This window comes from Hemiscyllium ocellatum, chromosome 21 (genome assembly GCF_020745735.1).
Source record: "Hemiscyllium ocellatum isolate sHemOce1 chromosome 21, sHemOce1.pat.X.cur, whole genome shotgun sequence".
In the NCBI taxonomy this organism is placed as follows: domain Eukaryota; kingdom Metazoa; phylum Chordata; class Chondrichthyes; order Orectolobiformes; family Hemiscylliidae; genus Hemiscyllium; species Hemiscyllium ocellatum.
In genome coordinates, this window is record NC_083421.1 from 45,208,833 (window position 1) to 45,229,959 (window position 21,127).

Below are 21,127 nucleotides of genomic sequence, written 5' to 3' on the forward strand. Positions count from 1 at the left end.
GTAAAAATCTTTCTAATTCACTAATGCCCTGACTTGGATTTCCCACTGACAGCCTAATGGCAATTGTGCATCAAAACCAGAAACCTCAGCATGCAGACTCCAAGAAAATTGCTTGAGAAATTGAAGATTCCACTCAACATTTCTGCTATGCCTGAAACTTTCTGAGAGTATCCATTTAAATCAGAGAACTTGGAACATTCTACTGCAGTGAATTAAATAGTTACTCAGGAAAAGTTAGACAAATTACAAACCTAGTTTAACTCCAAAGTAATGATTAACATGACCTTTCCCCTCCCCTTTAATATCTGTCCTGGAATCCTGGCCCTCTACTTACCTGGTACTCAATCTGTCTGGCACCCTACTCAACTGGCACTTCAACCTCACATTTACTTTACATACTTACCCTTTAAGATGAGCTGTCAAAGTGGCTGTCTGTGATGCTAGACATTTAAAATCACAGAATAGGGCAACTGATTTTCCCTGTTGACCACATTCCCTTACAGAATACTGCTTTCTAAGAAAAAGAGAATGATGATTTAAAAATCTTCAGTGGAAATCCTCTCAAGATTACTATGGATTTTAAATTCTGCATGTTCTGAAACATTATGGAAGTTAATTGTCTAAAATGAAACTAAATGCTCTGCATTATCTAAGTAATTTTTTCTGGTCTTGTTCTAGTTGCAGTCACTGGTTGATCTCCTGGAAGGTACCCTGTATAGCATGGATATGATGAAGGTTCACACATATATACGAAAAGTAACAACACGGATGAATAACCTTGAAGAGGTAATGTAACATAAGTTCACTATCATGTTCACCATTGTTTGAAATTTCAATGTACTACAGAACATATGATAACATATTGGGAGAATCAAAATTGTTTCAAATGTGTAAAAATCTCTAGTACAGATTAACGATCTGTACTAGATCAAGGTATTCACGATCAAGGTAAAGTCAATCGATTGCAAGCAGTTTCCAAACTAAAATTAATCAAAAGTAGTACATCATCATAAATGATTAAGAAATGGTCACCTGTCTAATCGTGGGGTTTGGCACAGTTTGAGAAGTGTAAGAGGGTAATGTGAGTAGTACATATTTGTTATTTGTGTCTCAAATTTGCATAAGTGCCTTCAATTAATCTAGTTATCACTTCATCTGTGTCACATAACACCGAGCTATAGTCCAACAGGTTTATTTGAACTCAAACTTTCAGAGCACTGCTCCTTCTTCAGCTGAAGTGGAGAAAAGCATACAGGCACAGAATTTATAAGCAGAGGTTTAATGAACATAGAATAGTACAGCACAGTACAGGTCCTTTGGCCCTCGATGTTGTGCTGACCTTTTATCCTACTCAAAGATCAGACTAATCTACATACCCTTCATTGTACTGACTTCCATGTGCTTATCCAAGAGTCACTTAAATGTCCCTAATGTATCTGACAGTACTACCACTGCTGGCAGTGCATTCCATGTACCTACAAGGTTTTGTAAAGAACCTATCTCCCCTAAACCTTTCACCAATCAGCTTAAAATTATGCCCCCTTGTGATAGCCATTTCTGCCCTGGGAAAAAATCTCTAGCTATGCACTCTATCTGTGCCTCTCATCATCTTGTACGCCTCTATCAAGTCAGCTCTCATCCTTCTTCACTCCAATGAGAAAAGCTCTAGCTCCCTTAACCTTTCTTCATAAGACCTGCCCTCCAGTCCAGGCAGCATCCTGGTAAATCTTCTATGCACCCTGGCTAAAGCTTCCACATCCTTCCTGTAATGAGGTGACCAGAACTGAACACAATATTCCAAATGTGATCTAACCAGAGTTCGACAGAGCTGCAGCATAACCTCGCGGCTCTTAAACTCAATGCTCCTGTTAATGAAAACTAACACACCATTCACCTTCTTAACAACCCTATCAACTTGGCTGGCAACTTTGATAGATTTATGGACATAGACCCCAAGATCCCTCTGTACCTCCACACAGCTAAGAATCCTGCCTTTAACCTTGTACTCTACATTCAAATTCAACCTTCACACTTTTCCAGGTTGAATTCCATCTGCCACTTATCAGTCCAGCTCTGCATCCTGTCAATGTCCCGTTGCAACCTACAACAGCCCTCCACACTATCCATGACTCCACCAACTTTCATGTCATCGGAAAACTTACTTACTAACCCATCCTTCCACTTCCTCATGCAAGCCATTTATAAAAATCACGAAGAGCAGGGGTCCCAGAACTAATTGTGCAGAACACCTCTGGTCACTGAGCTCCAGGCTGAATACTTTCCATCTACCACCACCCTCTGTCTTCTACGGGCCAACCAATTCTGTATCCAGACAGCCAGATTACCCTGTATCCCATGCCTCCTTACTTTCTGAATGAGCCAACCACGGGAAACCTTATCAAACACCTTGCTAAAATCCATGCATACCACATCCACTGCTCTACCTTCATCAATGCGTTTTGTTACATCCTCAAAAATTTCACAGCCAAGCTGACTATTTCTAATCAAACTATGGTTTTCCAAGTAATCATAAATCCTGTCTCTCAGAATCCTCTCCAATGGCATGACAATTCCAAGTAATTAAGAGTGTCAAAGGATAAGTAAAACTAGTGTGTGAGTGGAGCGATGGCAAACCAAAAAACAAGACTTTGCAGGTGATCTAAAGTGTCAAACGATGTGAGTAAAGTGTCAGTGACCCAGAATTATCTTGCCCATTATCTTTCTGCCTATGAATTCAGTGCCTGTGTGCTTCTCTCCACTTCAATTGTTGAAGGAGCAGAGTTATAGAACCTATTGGACTATAACCTGGTGTCGTGTACTTTCTGACTTTGTCCACCGCAGTCCAACAGGGGCTACCTCCACAAGATTACTTAAGGTCTGGACCAGAAAGTGAACATCTCTTTTTATTCTATTATGGAAGTAATCTCTTTTTTCAATGAGTGTGGGATGTTGAGATAACATCTAAGAGTAATTATGATGGTATTAAACAAAAGTAGATTATTCCTTACTACAATAATGGGGGGATTAGAATCAAGTACCTGCAACAGCAACTCAGGAATAGCTGCAACATCAATGCTATTCTAAAATGGTCTATACTGGGTCCATTTCTATTTGTCATTTATATAAATGATTTGGATGAGAATATAGCCGGCGGGGTTAATAAGTTTGTAGGTGACACCAAATTTGGTGGTTTATTGGACAGTGAAGAAGGTTATCTCAGATTACAAAGAGATCTTGATCAATTGGGTCGATGGGCTGAGGAGTAGCAGGTGGAGTTTAATTTGTATAAATGCGAGGTATTGTATTTTGGTGAAACAAACAAGGACCGGACATATAAAATTAAGTGTTGTATAACAGAGAGACCTAAAGGCTCAGGTATATAATTCTTTGAAATTTGCTTCACAGGTAGACAGCATGGTTAAGAAAGCGTTTACCGTCATTGCTCAGACTATTGAATATACGAGTTGGGACGTCGTGTTGAGGTTTTACAGAAAGGCCTCTTCTGGAGTACTGTGTGTAGTTCTGGTCACCCTGCTATAGGAAGAATATTATTGAATTGACAAAGGTTCAGAAAAAAAATGTATCAGGATGTTGCCCGGAATGGAAGGCTTGAGTTATAAAAATAGACTAGAAAGGCTGGGACTTTTTTCACAGGAGCATAGGAAGTTGAGGGGTGATGTTTACTCAGTTTTGTAAAATTATGAGGGCATGGATAAGGTAAATAGCAAGAGTCTTTTCCATAAGGTGAGTGAATTCAAAACTCAGGAGCAAATTTCTAAGGTGAGAGGAGAAATATTTTTAAAAGCACGTGAAGGGCTATTTCATTTTTTACAGAGAGTGTCGTTTGTGTGTGGAATGAACTGCTCGAGAAAGTGGTGATGCAGATACAGTTACAATGTTTAAAAGACATTTGGATAAGTTCATGTCAAGAAAAGGTTTGGAGGGATATGAGCCAGGCGCAGGCAGGTGGGACTAGTTTAGTTTGGGAACATGGTTGGTGTGGACTGGTTGGGTGGAAGGGTCTGATTCCAAAATGTATGATTCTATGACTCAAAGTGCGGTTTCTGATGAGGTACTGTGACCATATGTTTTGCTCACATTCCATTGCTGAACAACAATCCCTAAAGTTGGACTAAGACTGTTTCCCAATATAATGATCTAAGTTGAAATTAAATAGTATTAGTTTCAATCCAGGACACATTGCATTAAATGTGCTTTGTCTGCCAGCTCTACCACCAAAAGCCACCTGTTCTTTGAAAACAGTAAACATAAATACCATAAACATTCATATCAGTTGTTCAGTAACATTTTCAGATTTGCAAGGTGTGTAAGAAAGTAAGTATTTAATGAATCTGAGCATTTCGTACTTCCATATTTGCTTCCGTTTTTCTCATGGATTCATATGGATCTCCCTGAGTCACAATTTTAATCCATTTTGTTTGGTTATCATGACTAACTATGAATAATTTTACTAATTGCTATTTTGATTATCTGCTATTTATTGGTGACTAGGTAAAATGAATGAACAATTGAATCAATTGTACATTTTTAAGAATTTTTAATAAGGTTTTGATATTATATTTTCAAAGTTGTCACTATTGAACTTGACATCTCAATCCAAAAATCTTTGATCTGTTAGTCTGTAGAATATCTGTACAATATCTCAAAATTTTGTTAATGTAAGTAAGATAGTAAGATAGCAAAGTAAGTCATTTTTGCATTAATTAACATAGTGAGTGAGAAATACATTATTTTCATTAAATTTCACATTTGTGGGATGCTGCAAAAATATTATCTCGTATTTCTATATGTAGAAATTATTATTTAAGTAAACATTCAAAATATTGTAGTGTTTAATGTTGACATTCTCAATTTGCTAATCAAGAAAGTGGGAACTTATGAAAAATGCAAATAATGTGATTCAATTTTTTTGTTTGTAAAATTAGTGTGTTCTTGGCCAGGCCAATATTTATTGCCCATAGTTAAGACAGTTAAGACTCAATCACCTTACAGGTGGGTTTGAACTCATGTGTAAGCCAGATCAGGCAAGAAGGACAAATTCTGTTCCTGAAAGGAAAGGAAACCAGATGGAGTTTTACAATCAATAGTGATGTTACTATTAAAATTTGTTGAATTCAAATTTCATTATCTGTCATAGTATCGTAACAATATTGCGGGATCACTAATCTAATGACATTATTATTGCACAATCACCTCCCTATGTCTGCGATGGTTTAATCTTCGATAATTCTTACTCAGCAAACGTGGGACAAGAAATGAAAACTGCAGCAGTTGATGTGATTGTAATTCTGATGATAGATAAGCTTGATTTTACGAACTGGGTTTGACAGACAGATGCAATAATACTTAAATGTTGCTTTGTATTTCAGACGATCAAATCAAATCTGACCAGAGAAAATGACTTCATGAAAGAAAGTGTAAAGACCCTCTCAGATCAAATGAAGAAATATGAAAACTACTCTGATATCATGCTAAGTGTAAAGAAGGAAATTTCTAACTTAGGCCTCCAGCTGCTACAGAAGGATGCAGCTGTGGAAGATAAGCAAAAGGTAACAATTGAGTCAATATTTTACAAGGAGTCTTCTAAAAGACCATTGTTAACATTTATTTTTAATGCACAAAGCTTTCTATATTATGTAACCAATGATGCATTTTTTTATTCCATCATTCCATCACTTGAATTATATAAATCATTTGTGAAAAAATGACAGTAAAATATCTAATATTGCATTCTAAGACAACCAGCATGAATATGAAACAATAACAAGTAGGTGTGCTATGCAATTGCATGACGTATGTTCTCAATGCTAAATAATGGATTACTTACAAATATGTGTTCCAGTTTCAGCATTGATTAGTCACAGGTCAACCTTAGTAATATTGCAGTACAAGCAGATTGCTTTTATATCTTTCAGGGTGGACTTGCTAACAGAACTTGCACATTTGTATACTCCTGTATGCACTTGCAGTTAAAGTTTAGATTCAAAGTTCCCAAATTTCAGGGAACCACGACAAATAATTTGAGACTTCCCTGAATTGTGGAAAATTTGAAAAGCTGCTTTGTTTGCAGCTCTGGACATAGAACCTGCTGTTGCACACCAAGCCTCTCAAACAAAGTAAAGGCAAATGTTTAATGACATAAGTGAGTGATAATTGAAGGATTAACACTGGCAAATATGTGTTGTATCAATAACCAGATTACTTAAATTCTGGAATTCTCAGAGAAACCAGCTCTATACAGTACATCAGTCTGATTTGTCCAAGGTGTGACAATCACCAGGCACAGTAGGGCAAGTCCCAATTAACATTTAGCATGGAACCAAAATAAATGATTTGTTTTGTACACTTCAAAATGGAGGCCCAGTTTGACATATATATTCATTTCCAGGTGTTACTAGCTTGTAATGGCCTTTCTCTAAAATAAAGGAGATGGAAGGAGAACAAACAATCTGAGTTTAGGAACTTGGGGTTCAAGGATGAGTGAGTATGTTAGAGATGAATAAAAAGTTGTTCAGAACTGGGACAAAGATACAGCAGGAAAGAATACCTTGCAAGATGTAGGGTTGAGAAATATTGTCAGAAATATTGATATCTGAATATGCTAGTCACACAGGGAAGGACTGAAAGAAACAAAAACTGCTGGAAAAAGCTTAAATCAAAGGTTCTGTCGGACTGGAAAGTTTTTCATGATAACCAATGTATGACATTTATTTTCAGAACACACCTAGATCAATGGGCAAAGTTGTAAAAAAATATTCAAATAAAGGGGAAAACAAGAAAAAAGTACCAGCTCAAAAACCTCCTCACAAAGTGCCAAAAGACAAAGGAATTAAAATAAAGAAGCCAGTTACAAAAGCAAAATTAGTTGCATTACCAAAAGTACCACAACCTACTATCAAGACCAAGCCTGGTATCCATCAGCCAGGTATTGTGAAAAGTGTGACCTACTACAAAGCAGGAAGTCTTGAAGAAATGGGAAATAGTGGCAAAAGTAAGTTTAAACAAAGTTCTTCATGTTTTCAAATTCCATTTTATTTTAGGAATTATGTAATTTTCCAAATAAAATTAATAAAACTTCAATTAAATCATTAATTTGATTTAATAAGATAGACAGGTAAGTTATCTGTATTCCAAATAATGCAGAATTTACTAAATATTAATTAAATTACATTTGTCACCTCTACTAACTGAGACAAAAGAATTGCATTTTATGAGGATAAAAAGTAAATCATACTTTGGACTGATAACAAATTAACTGGGGAATATTTACTTAACCTATCCATCAGGAAACTGTTGAGATTGGGTTACATATGTTTTATTATATGATGTGCTCTGTTGGATTCTTGACCACAGTCTGTCTGTTACCCATATTTACAACAGGTTAATTCTGGTTGCTAGAATATAAGTTGTGTAATTATTGCAGATTTTATTAACTTTGTGTAGGAAAATATATTGTTGTTAGAATATTGCAGCTTTATCCTCTTAATAAGTGTGGATTTCTCAATTTGACTAGTTAAATAAAGGGTTACTGGTCCCTGGTCTGATTATAACAAATTTGGCAATCTGGTCCAGGACTGTAATATCTAAAGTAAAACTAGAAGCCACCAGGTCATGAGCATATAAACTATGGAATAATACCAAATTGCAGGGAGGAAGCTATAACTGGTAATTCGATTTGCAATTGTGGATTAAACTGTTCTTAAACCATTCTCTTCAGATATGACAATATACGATATTCCTGTGGAATTGTTGGATGGTAACTTATTTTTGTCACGTTTAAGTTGCCAGCTGAAAGAAATGCAGGTTCATACACACAATACTCTTATTGTCATCTACTATCATGTGGCAATGCAATGGCATCTTGTTTCCATAATCATATCTTGCACCCTCCAAATGTAGAATTTGTCAAATAATAGTCACCAACATCACAAATAAAATTGCTATAAAATTATTGCACCATACCCAGATATCATTGTGTAACCATGTTACAACAGTAGTTTGGATTTTGATATCATAAAAAGAACTGTTGTGGAAAGTTTAACTGTTACACAGTTCATTGCAGATTTGATTAGAAATAAATACTCAGAGAATACCAGTCAATTTTTGGCATTTCATTCCTGAATATTACACTGAATTTAAAATTCAACTTAAAAAAAACACTTAAATACTACCTGTAAAGCATCTCTGTTATGTTGTTGCTGCTCTTGTCTACATTTAATAATGATGAATGTTGTAATTAACAATGGTTTTACAGATAGTTCTCCTATTATGCTGTAGTTGTGTTCCCATGCGATGCTGTGTCACAGAAAATTGTGCAGTAGGAATAATGGGGCTTATAGGAAAAACAGGGTTGGGGTGAACTACCAAAAATACCACTAAAAATCAAAACAAAATAGTAGTTAGCCTAACCTGACATATGCTTCCTTTTTCTTAACCAAACCCTCAATTTCTTTAGTCATCCAGTATTCCCTATACCTACTAGCCTTCCCTTTCACCCTGACAGGAATATATTTTCCCTGGATTCTTGTTATCTCATTTCTGAAGGCTTCCCATTTTCCAGCCGTCCCTTTACTTGTGAACCTCTGCCAGGATAGATCGAGTGAATCCTGAGAAGAGTATAAAGGAAGTAGGAGTATATTTAAGAGGGAAATCCGGCGGGCAAAACGGGGACATGAGATAGCTTTGGCAAATAGAATTAAGGAGAATCCAAAGGGTTTTTACAAATATATTAAGGACAAAAGGGTAACTAGGGAGAGAATAGGGCTCCTCAAAGATCAACAAGGTGACCTTTGTGTGGAGCCACAGAAGATGGAGATACTAAATGAATATTTTGCATCAGTATTTACTGTGGAAAAGAATATGGAAGATATAGACTGTAGGGAAATAGATGGTGACATCTTGCAAAATGTCCAGATTACAGAGGAGGAAGTGCTGGATGTCTTGAAACAGTTAAAGGTGGATAAATCACCAGGACCTGATCAGGTGTACCCGAGAACTCTGTAGGAAGCTAGAGAAGTGATTGCTGGGCCTCTTGCTGAGATATTTGTATCACCGATAGTCACAGGCGAGGTGCCGGAAGACTGGAAGTTGGCAAACATGGTGCCACTGTTTAGGAAGGGCGGTAAAGACCTCGGTGGTGGGCTAGCTATTGAAGGAAATCCTGAGGGACAGGATGTACATGTATTTGGAAAAGCAAGGACTGATTAGTGATAGTCAACAAGGCTTTGTGCGTGGGAAATCATGTCTCACAAACTTGATTGAGTTTTTTGAAGAAGTAACAAAGAAGATTGATGAGGGCAGAGCAGTAGATGTGATCTATATGGACTTTAGTAAGGCATTCCACAAGGTTCCCCACGGGAGACTGATTAGCAAGGTTAGATCTCATGGAATACAGGGAGAATTAGCCATTTGGATACAGAACTGACTCAAAGGTAGAAGACAGAGGGTGGTGGTGGAGGGTTGTTTTTCAGACTGAAGGCCTGTGAACAGTGGAGTGCCACAAAGATCGGTGCTCATTTACATAAATGATTTGGATGCGAGCATAAGAGGTACAGTTAGTAAGTTTGCAGGTGACACAAAATTGGAGGTGCAGTGGTCAGCGAAGAGAGTTACCTCAGATTACAACAGGATCTGGACCAAATGGACCAATGGGCTGAGAAGTGGCAGATGGAGTTTAATTCAGATAAATGTGAGGTGCTGCATTTTGGGAAAGCAAATCTTAGCAGGACTTATACACTTAATGGTAAGGTCCTAGGGAGTGTTGCTGAACAAAGAGATCTTGGAGTGCAGGTTCATAGCTCCTTAAAAGTGGAGTCGCAGGTAGATAGGATAGTGAAGAAGGCGTTTGGTATGCTTTCCTTTATTGGTCAGAGTATTGAGTACAGGAATTGGGAAGTCATGTTGCGGCTGTACAGGACATTGGTTAGGCAACTGTTGGAATATTGCATGCAATTCTGGTCTCCTTCCTATCGGAAAGATGTTGTGAAACTTGAAAGGATTCAGAAAAGAGTTACAAGGATGTTGCTGGAGTTGGAGGATCTGAGCTACAGGGAGAGGCTGAACAGGCTGTTTTCCCTGGAGCGTCGGAGGTTGAGGGGTGACCTTATAGAGGTTTACAAAATTATGAGAGGCATGGATAGGATAAGTAGACAAAGTCTCTTCCCTGGTGTTGGGAAGTCCAGAACCATCAGGCATAGGTTTAGGGTGAGAGGGGAAAGATATAAAAGAGACCTAAGGGGCAACTTTTCCACGCAGCGGGTGGTACGTGTATGGAATGAGCTGCCAGAGGATGTGGTGGAGGCTGGTACAATTGCAACATTTAAGAGGCATTTGGATGGGTATATGAATAGGAAAGGTTTGGAGGGATATGGGCCGGGTGCTGGCAGGTGGGACTAGGTTAGGTTGGGATATCTGGTCGGCATGGACATGTTGGACTGAAGGGTCTGTTTTCATGCTTTACATCTCTATGACTCTAGCACAATCTTCAACTGATTACTCTCGATTGGCATCTACATTCTATCCAGTCTTCTGATCCCATCCAATGGTAACACTGCATGTCAGATCCTAGAATGAAACATGCTTGATAGATCAAGGGCTGAATCTTAATGTCTTTTGCTATGCATCAGTTTTGTCAAGTGTTTTGGAGGGCTCCACGTCATGATGTTTGGAGACGTTTATCACCTAAACTCATCTGATTTATTACCTACCCAACTCTTTGATGCCCCTCTCACAAATTCTAGCATTATTATATCATGTGCCATTTGTAAAACAACTCACCGTTTCCTGGATATCCCAGATTTGACCAACATTCGTGGTGCAGCACCATCTTTAAAAAAAATGTTGTGCACCCAGACAAGAGCTGTCAGTCTGAAGCCGCCCTGTATGGTTCCTGACATTGACCCTGGACGTGGCAGACAATGGAAAGTTGGTGCGTCTCTTTCTGGGCAGGGGCATGGAGCTGTTGATGGGGAGGAGGTGATACAGAGGCAGGATATCCTTTTCTCTCAGGCCAACAGAGGTCGCATTCTACTGCAACCGCACCAACCTGGACCAAGGTTACCATCCTGGCCAGTGTAGTATCAACCATCTGAAGGAATACACAGAATGTGGAAAGAAGATCCTTCTCCACTCTGCAAATGTAAGTGCCACTATCTTCTCGTTGATACCTCACACTCATTATCTCTGCTACTGTACCCACCATTTCCTCCAACATCTGCCTCATTCACTCTCAATATCACTAACCTCTGACCCTGACTAGCTCTGAGTCTCCTCTGCACAGCCTACTAACCTCCTCCGGACATCTCCACACATGCACCAAAACTAACAATGTACCACCCATCTTTCTCTCGCTCACCCACTATCTGCAGAGTTTTTTCTCTTTGACCACCCTGAGCAGCTGACTGACCAAGTCCAAACCCATGTACTAGTTGTTTTTGCAGTTGGTTACCATAGTGATTAGTCACTGAACAGATTCATAGGAGTCTGCAGATATTCTTTAACATTTAACATTTTTTCTAAACAAAACAGGAGAAAAAAAAACTCTTAATACAAATAGCAGAGGCAAATTTCAAACTGCTGTTCAACATTGTCCTTTACTGTTAGTTAATTTCCAGTGAAATTTCATTCTTATCTCAACTGTTTACATTTTTAAGTTAATGGATTTCTCCCAGCTTCTTGCCCTCAGGCTGTAGAGGCATTTTCACGAGGCTTTTCCAACTCCATTAGCAAAAATATTTCACAATACCTTTAACAAAATTCTTCATGAGAAAGCACATGAGCCGACTGATCACGTAATGCTGACACGGAGCCCAGTCCTCCGGGCACTGTCACACCTAGTGACAGGGATACAAATTGTGTAACAGCGAATAGGAGTTCACTTTATTTAAAAAAGAAAGTTGGCAATTCTTAAATCGCATTATAGCCAAATTGCGCTTAATAAATGAGCATTATAGGTGAACTACTTGTTTTTTTTTGTCAGAAAAATAAGATATTTGAGTTTCCATGTGTTTTTCCTCCTTTAGCGTTTGGTAAGTAAGCAACTTGATAATAATGTTTATTGGTTCAATGCATTTTGTATTACATCAATGGGATAATTAAGAGTATAGTGCAGCTAAAATCAGTAAATAGTGACCTGCAGTGAGATAATTCATCAATGGGTCTCTGCAGAACAAAAGTGCTGGTGTCACCCAAATGTCATTAAACAGTGAGAATGGAAAAGTATTCAAACCAATTACCTTATAAGGAAGTGATATAAATAGTCAATATTCTAATTGATATGCAATATGTAACCCAACAGAAGTGAGTTTGGTTTTGTTTTGTGAAAGGATACAATTTTATTTTACTTGCTATTATTCAGATCAATTTGTATCTTGAATAATCTGTTCTACTGAAAATATTGGAAAACTAAACAAATGCTCCATAAAATAGTATTGCAAATGAGCTGAGAGCGATATGATAATGGGCGTAGGAGTACATGAGAATGGGTGACTATGCTAAAAGCACATAATTTGTACGGCATGGTGCAGTAATGTCATGGTGAATTGATACTTTACATTGTGTGTGAGGCTTGTACTCTGAGTATTTACTAAACTTTATGAACACTGTGATCATGCTGTTTTTTTGCTATGGTGCAAACAAGTATGTCATCCATGTTTTAGTCCTTGTTTCAGTTTAAGGATTTGAAACATTGCCTGTTGAATTGTTTCTGATGCTGATGAAATGCCAGAAGGTAGGTAATTAAAGCAAGATCACCTGAATAATGTGATAAAAGTGGTAACAGCCTTGATTCTTATTGTTTGCCAAAAGCCACTGTTTGTGTCTAATTTCATAAAGTGTGTGATAGTGGGTATGGGGTGGGTACTAAACTTGGAAGCTTGGAATCAGGCTCTTAGGTTGTTAAACTGGATGTTGAGTCCTAGAGATCATGAAGTTCCTAAGGGGAAAATAAGATGTTCTTTGAGCTTGTCTTGAGGCTCAATAGAACACTGCAGCAGGCCTGCAACAGGAATGTTGGCATGGGAACATGGTGGTGATTTGAAGTGGCAGGTAACCTGATGCTCAGGGTCATTTTCGTGGACAGTTCTGATGAAGAGTCACTAGACTCAAAACATTAACTCTGCTTTCTTCCAATAGATGTTGCCAAACCTCTTGGGTTTCTCCAGCAATTTCTGCTTTTTCTTTCAGATCTCCAGCATCACAGATCTTTGTTTTGTTTTTTATGTAAGTAGGAAACCAATCTAATTTGGACCCAAAGTGCTAATAATAGAGAAACAGGTTTTAGCAATTACTTGGGGATGCAGGTATTTCACAGGTTACCTGATGGGAATGAAGTTTCAAGAGGAAACTGACAACAAACCATTAGTTACACAATTAGATTCCAAGGAAATAGTCAAAATGTCACTGAGACTCCAGAGTTTCAGACCTATCTGTGTTCTAGGAAAGGTGCAGATTAAACCTGATGTACTATCCAGAGCGACAGTGGCTAAAGTTGAGGCAGAATATTAGACTTTATTTAAGAAGTAGAAACATTTTTGACAGTAATAACAAATAATTTGCTGACTTTGGAAAAGAACTTAGAGGAATTTCAGGAGTTAACTTTGAGGAATTTCATGAAGATCAAAAGGCAGATGTAGAATGCACCCAAATCAGACGACTCTGTCTAGACAACAGGCCAACAGAACAGCTTCTATGTAAATATTATGGGCAAAGGAAGCAGTTGTCCATTGTAAAGGAGCTGCTAGTTTTAGCTCAGTCTGGCAACACCAAAACACATGAGAGAAGAAAATCTAAGATAATTCATGAAGGGAATTTAGGAATAACTAAGTGCAGAGCTTGAGCACAACAATCTAGTGGTCAAACATTTTTTTAAAAAATAGATAATTTCATACATGTGTGCAATAAATAGTCAGATATCAATAAATCTTTTATTATCTTTTAATCTCCTTGGCAAAGATTGAGATTAGACTTGTTTGACTTTCAAGGTTTGTGCGAAGATTTGTAGCTCGGGTGCTCATTGTTGTGGTTCTGTTCGCCGAGCTGGAAGTTTTTGTTGCAAACGTTTCGTCCCCTGGCTAGGAGACATCATCAGTGCTCTGGAGCCTCCTGCAAAGCGCTTCTTTGATGTTTCTTCCGGTATTTATAGTGGTCTGTCCTTGCCGCTTCCGGGTGTCAGTTTCAGCTGTCCGCTGTAGTGGTTGGTATATTGGGTCCAGGTCGATGTGTTTGTTGATGGAGTTTGTGGATGAATGCCATGCCTCTAGGAATTCTCTGGCAGTGGCATGGCATTCATCCACAAACTCCATCAACAAACACATCGACCTGGACCCAATATACCAACCACTACAGCGGACAGCTGAAACTGACACCCGGAAGCGACAAGGACAGACCACTATAAATACCGGAAGAAACATCAAAGAAGCGCTTCGCAGGAGGCTCCAGAGCACTGATGATGTCTCCTAGCCAGGGGACGAAACGTTTGCAACAAAAACTTGTTTGACTTTAAGAGAAAGCATAGTTGATTCTGGTATTCACCAGCAAAGTTACAAATGAGCAGAAGATAGTGTGACAGAATTGCTACAATTCTGGCTATAGCGTGAAGACCTTGTCAGCTTTGGTAACAGGTCAGAAGGTTTGCATTAGAGATATCATGTCAGAAAATCTAGTCCTCAGAAAAGCTGGACTGCTACAGTTTGACATATTCAAACTCTGGTAGGAATATTCAGAAGGAACAGAAGAATATTTATATTACTCAAAGCAGTGATCAAAGCAATATGATTACTGTAGAGTATGGGAGAATGAAAACAGAACTACATCAACTAAATTGCAAAATGAGTTACAAAAATGGTGGAAACCATCATTCTTGTTGAACAATCTCTTGCAAATCAGATTAGGATGAGCAGTGAAAGTACCACAATGATTCTGCTTCAAATGTTCAGATGTTGGGAATTCATTGAAATTATGTTTCCCTAAAATTTGAAATAAACTTGGTGGTAGTTGTTGTATATGGCAATGCACGAGTTCATGTATTATTATGTAACTTTGACAAACCAGTCACATGCTATTGTTGTGCTAACATAAAGGGAAAGTGGCTGTCACTCCCTATTTGTTCTTAAAAAAAATCTGAATGGCTTCCTCGTGCTATTTTCAGCAGGCAGTTAAGAGTCAATATTGCTATGAATCTGGAGTCACACGTAGGCCAGACCAGGTAAAGATGGCAAATTTTGACAAAGGGGGCACGGTGGCTCAGTAGCTAGCTCTGCTGCCTCAAAGTGCCAGGGTCCTGGGTTCAATTCCTGCCTCAGGTGACTTTCTGCATGGAGTTTGCATATTCTCCCTGTGTCTATGTGGGTTTCCTCTGGGTGCTCCAGTTTCCTCCCACAATCCAAAGATGTGCAGGTCAGGTGATTTGGCCATGTTAAATTGTCCATTGTTAGGTGCATGAGTCAGGGGTAAATATAGGGGAATGTGTCTGGGTGTGGACTTGTTGGGCCGAAGGGCCTGTTTCCATACTGTTGGGAATTAAATCTAATTTCCTTCTAGGGGACCAGATAGATATTCATAACAATTTACAATAGTACATGGTCATCATTAGACTAGCATTTAATTCAAAATTTTTATTCAGTTTGAATTTTGAGAAGATTTGTAGCTCAGGTTGAAGTTCTGGATGTAGGTTTGCTCACTGAGCTGGAAGATTTACTAAAACATCAGCTAACGAACTTGAAAGACCCTATACAGAAAATAAGCAAAAATAATGCCATTTGCAAAATATCTTACAAGAACGGTAACAAAGACTACATTGGACAAACAGGCAGAAAACTAGACATCAGGATACATTAACATCAACTAGCCACAAAACAACATGACCTACTCTCACTAGTATTCTTACATACAGATGAGGAAGAACACCATTCGACTGGGACAACACATTCATCCTAGGACAAGCCAACAGAGACACATGCGAGAATTCGTGTAAGCATGGCATTCCAACCAGAATTCTATCAACAAACGCTGACTTACATCCCATTTACCAACCCCTGAGAAAAAGAACAGGAAATGACATCACCATAGGAAATGATGTCACCACCGGAAATTGCATCACCAACCCTAGGAAACTCAAACATATAAATAGAAAGCAGGCTGCAGCACCAGTGCTTCATTCAGAGGCTCACTGAAGATGTTACCTAGTATGGTGATAAAACGTCTGAAAATGAACCTTCCAGCTCAGCGAGCAAACCAACATCCACGTTCAATTTGAAATTCACCTCTGCTATAGTGAGATTCAAACCGATGTTCTTCGGACCATTAGTTTGGGTTTCTGGCTTACCAGTCTACTGACATGTCCATTGTGCCATCACCTCTGCCATACAACAATTACACTATAATACAAAGTTAAATATTCCGTGTACTAGCATGTAAATGAAGGAACTCATTAGAATTCCTGTGAGGTAGACAATCATCATTCTTACAGTACCCAAGGCAATGAAAGGGATGCAATAGGATCAGAGTAGGAACAGCCTAGTCTAAGACAGCAGCCTTTAGAATGCCGGAATGAACCCCAATACACAGAATCCATAAGGACAGAACAGCATGGGGTTGTTAGTATGGTGTCAGGACCACAATAAAGCAGCTCAAAAAGGTGAGCATCAGCTCTGGAATAATCATTGTGAAAGTGTGCAGAGAAAGACTATTTGGAATTAGATATATAGAATAAACTTCCATCATCAAGTTGTAAGTGATATTTAGTGACCACCATATTCAGTGACCATTCCTAATTTTGTTTTGAGAGAGTGATTAAAGATATTTTTGAAAATTATAGTTGCTCAATTGAATGTAATTGCAGCACATCATAACTGGAACTCCTTAATCAACACCCCTCCATCATCTTTGGTTCTTGCAAATTTCCACACATCCACTAATTGATAAAAATCATCCAAGCTGCACTTCACCTCCTACCTTTCATCTTCCATATGGAGCAAACTCCCTGAGCAAGATCTACCAGCATGCATGCTTTGGATCAAGGAATGAGAAACAGGAAGTCACTAACATGGCAAACCACATCAAATGGCAAACTTTTAAGTATCATTAAAAGAGTGGTCCTTGCTAAATCGATTCAGGTCAGGCCTGGGTCCCTGCATAGCCAACATCTATCAGGTGGCTTCAGAACAAGTCCTTTATGCATTGAGGAGAGACAAACAAGGCTACCCAATAGTGAAGGGTAATGTGGGCTAGTCACTTTAAAATTAGCAAATGAGGAGGGTAATAATTAACTTCGCAGAATTGCATTAATAATAGTTTGAGGATCTGGTGAGAAGGTACAAAGCAACAAATGAACTAGGTTTCTGCATATTCCATTTAAACTCATATACTCCACACTTGAAGCCATACCCTTGCAAAGAACCCAAAGAATATTAACAAACTATTTTTCTAATGTGTAAAATATATGTTAGTAAATCCTTGAAACAGTTTATTCCTTAGATTTTGCTTATATGCACTATTCAACATTAAATGTCCAGATGACAGGGAACAAAAATTTTACTATTGATGGTAACTGAGAAGTCCTTTCAAGAAATGATAATGATATATCCTTGGATTTAACAATAGTCTAGTATATGTAGATTTGGCAAAATATGCAAACAAATAGAATTCCGATCATACCGATTTTTTTGTTTGGTTTTAGTTTGGCATAAATGACAATACCCACTGGAATTAACTTGTTTAAAGTGTGAGATTTTTTCAAAGCATAAAATTATTTAAATTATGCACACTTGTACCTTAAGTAAAAAGGTGTGCTATTCAGGAGAGAGGACTGATTATTTAGACTTAAAATGTAAAAAAAAAATGCAGTAAAATTCAGTTAAAGGTTTTAAAACAAAGTGGTTAGCACACGTGCAAAAATGTCAATGACTATTTTGAAAAAGTTGTGATTTGTAGGTGGAACAAGGAGCATGCAGGGAACATAATGGTGTCAAGTGCCCACGCGCAGATTCGTTCAGGCTTAGGAACATCTGTCACTAGTAACTGACATCAATTGTGGATAAGCAGGTGGCTGTTTTGATAACCATCTTTGCATTGATGCCAATCAATCTATTTTGAAATTGCATGGTTTTGCATTGGAACAAAACTCCAAAGTAAACCTGACTGATTATTTGAAATGGCATCAGAATGGGACTAAAAGACAACCAAAAAAAAAATTTTTTGCAAATACAATTCAAGTATTTGATTAAACGTTTTGTTCCAAAAATACTGATAAACATTGCTTTCTGACTTAATAAGACAGTGACTTTACTGGTTTCAGGGAAATTCATAGAATCATGGAATCTCTACAGTGTGGAAGCAGTGTGGAGTCCACACTGATCCTCTGAAGAGCATCACAGCTAGACCCACCCACTTACCTTATCCCTGTAACCTTTTATTTTGCATGGCTAATCTACTTAGCCTGCACAACTCTGGACCCAATTGGCAATTCAACATGGCTAATCAACATAACTGGCACATTTTTGGACTGTGGGAGGAAACCAGAGCACCCAAATGAAATGCACACAGACATGGGGAGAATGTGCATACTCCACACAAATAGTCACCTGAGTTTCAGATCAAATCTGGATCCCTAGTGCTGTGAGGCAGCCATGTTAATCACCAAGTCACCATGCTACTCATTTATTACATATCATAAAAAATGAAAACAGAAATGCTGAAAACAGCCTATGTGGAGTGAGAAACAGAATTAACTTTCAGAATGTTGCCCATTCATCAGGATTGTAAATATACTTTTATGATTTTGATTCCATATATTTGTTTTACTCAAACATTGTATTTATCCTCTTGAAATAACTCTCCAAAGAGTTGGACTATAACCTGGTGTTGTGTGATTTTTAACTTTGTCAACCCCAGTCCAGCACTGGCACCTCCAAGTCATGTCTATAGAGACCGGTATCCTGTCACTAACTCGCCCTTTATTTACAAATATATGTATATATATTTCTTGATTGAATTTTCATTCCAGTGTGAACAAAATGCAGATAGCGCAAGAACAGGGAATAGAAAATAATACCTTTTGATATTAGAAAAGATGTCATAAAATTAAAAAAAATTGCTTATTGAGAATTTTGATATATGCCATTGCTGAACTCAGTAAATAATAATGTTTGAAGTTATTTACAGGAAAGGGTATGCAGTCTACAAAATAATGTCATGCATTGCAGCATTGAGGTTGAAACTACTTCTGAAGTGAGAATAATTCCAAGTACCAAAATAAGGAATGTAAATTCAGAATGACTTGCACCACATGTTTTCACTAAATGAATCTGGGGAATAAATTTCTCCAAATCAAACAACCTAAATGATTTTGTAGTAAGGCTAATTTTCCAGGCATAACCACATTAATTTTGTTGCTATGATCACTAAGGTTTTCTTCTACTAGCTATGTTCCTACTCATGAATGAGCTTAACATATAACCTGTATAAATCACTCAGAGGCCTACTGACAATAAACCTAAGTCCAAATACAGCAAGACCTGGACAATATCCAGGCTTGGGATGAAAAGTGGCAAGGAATATTTGCAGACATAAATGCTAGACAATCACCATCTTCAACAACAGCCGAGAGGTGAAGCCCAGCATAGACCTAAGTTGAAGCCCAGCCTGGACTCATCTACTCGGTCTGTTTATATTTTTCTCTCTTTCTCTGCTTTAAGAGGCCTGTAATGCTGAACTTCTAATTTTATTTCTTTATTTTTCTCATTTATACCTAAGATTATATACCTAGGCACCTTTGTACCTAAGATGGCATGGGAAATGTCAACTTTGTTCATTTCCACTATACTCCTATATCCCTGTACATGAATACGTGTCACAATGAAACCTCATTCTAATTCTAATGTTACTCAATTATAGGTTATAATAATACAATCTCCATTCTATTTCAAGAACTTGGAATATACTGGGTTGATATAAACTTTATATCTTTTCATCAAAATCCACAAGGAGAAAAACAGACTAAAACTAAATAGCCCATGTTATAAGGCAGTAATGACAGCAAACCTGCTGGCTTTATTACTACTTTGAAACTGTCAGCAACTTTGGGAACATTTTGCACATCGGAGGTATATGAGGTAATTAAGAAATTGATGTCAGTGATTCTACGCTTCCCCAGACAATGCCCTGTTGAAGTTCTTCCAGAATACAAAGTTAAAAATCACACAACACCTGATGAAGGAGCAGCGCTCCAAAAGCTAGTGCTTCCAGTTAAACTTGTTGGACTATAACCTGTGTGATTTTTAACTTTGGACAACCCCCCCCCAGTCCAACACTGACATCTCCAAATCATGACTCCAGAATACAAACATCGAGCCATCCAGAACTTAAGCTCTTGTTAGTCCGAATAACAAAAGCCCGAGAAAGATATTTCTTGTTGAATGAGGTGCAACTGTGTTTTTAATAGTGAATAATAGTAATTATTGAAAATCCAGTTTCACTATTATCATTGGACTTTCAACAGCTATTAAAATAAAACAGATTTCTAAAAAAGGGTCTTTGGACCCAAAACATTAACTCTGTCCACAAGCACTGCCTGAACTGCTGAGTTTCTCCAGAAATCTCTGTTTTTATATCACTTTAAAATAATTATTTTTAATGTTTGATTTATGATGTCATAGATTCTACCTGAATCCCATATGTATATTCCAATCATTTATTTTACTAACTGTAAAACTTAAAATTAAAAGTTTAGTGATTCAGTAATGTGTACTTCCTGGTTTACTGTCTACGAGAACAAAGCCATTGGTTGCTTATCCTGCTAAATATTGGGTGGCACTTTCTCATCCTATCTGGAACTGACATAATTGTAGCCCAGGTGGGATGAGACCCTTAAGTGGTCATTAATTGATTTGCTCCAGAAATTTCTGTTTTTGTTGTGAAAGGCCTTAACTGGTAGCTATTCAAGAAGATCAGACATGAAACCATGGGCCTACCTTACCAGAACATAATTTCTGGGCAAGTAGGAAGGACATGTGTATCTCCTCAGTGACAACCTGCCCAATTATTTGCTCCTTTTGCCACTGTTACTACCACTTCTATTGAGGAAGAATTGCAACCACAGTCTTTTAAAGAA

At 37.9% G+C, this 21,127-nt stretch overlaps 1 protein-coding gene across 1 annotated transcript in view; it reads left to right on the top strand.

The window, feature by feature from the left end:
• Positions 1-21,127, top strand: part of olfml2a (olfactomedin-like 2A) — a 65,754-nt gene that overhangs the window by 34,858 nt on the left and 9,769 nt on the right. Inside the window, exons 3-5 of the mRNA XM_060841076.1 lie at positions 679-786; positions 5,391-5,570; positions 6,739-7,012. Coding sequence (XP_060697059.1) covers positions 679-786; positions 5,391-5,570; positions 6,739-7,012 — 562 coding nt within the window. The remainder of the gene's footprint in view (positions 1-678; positions 787-5,390; positions 5,571-6,738; positions 7,013-21,127) is intronic.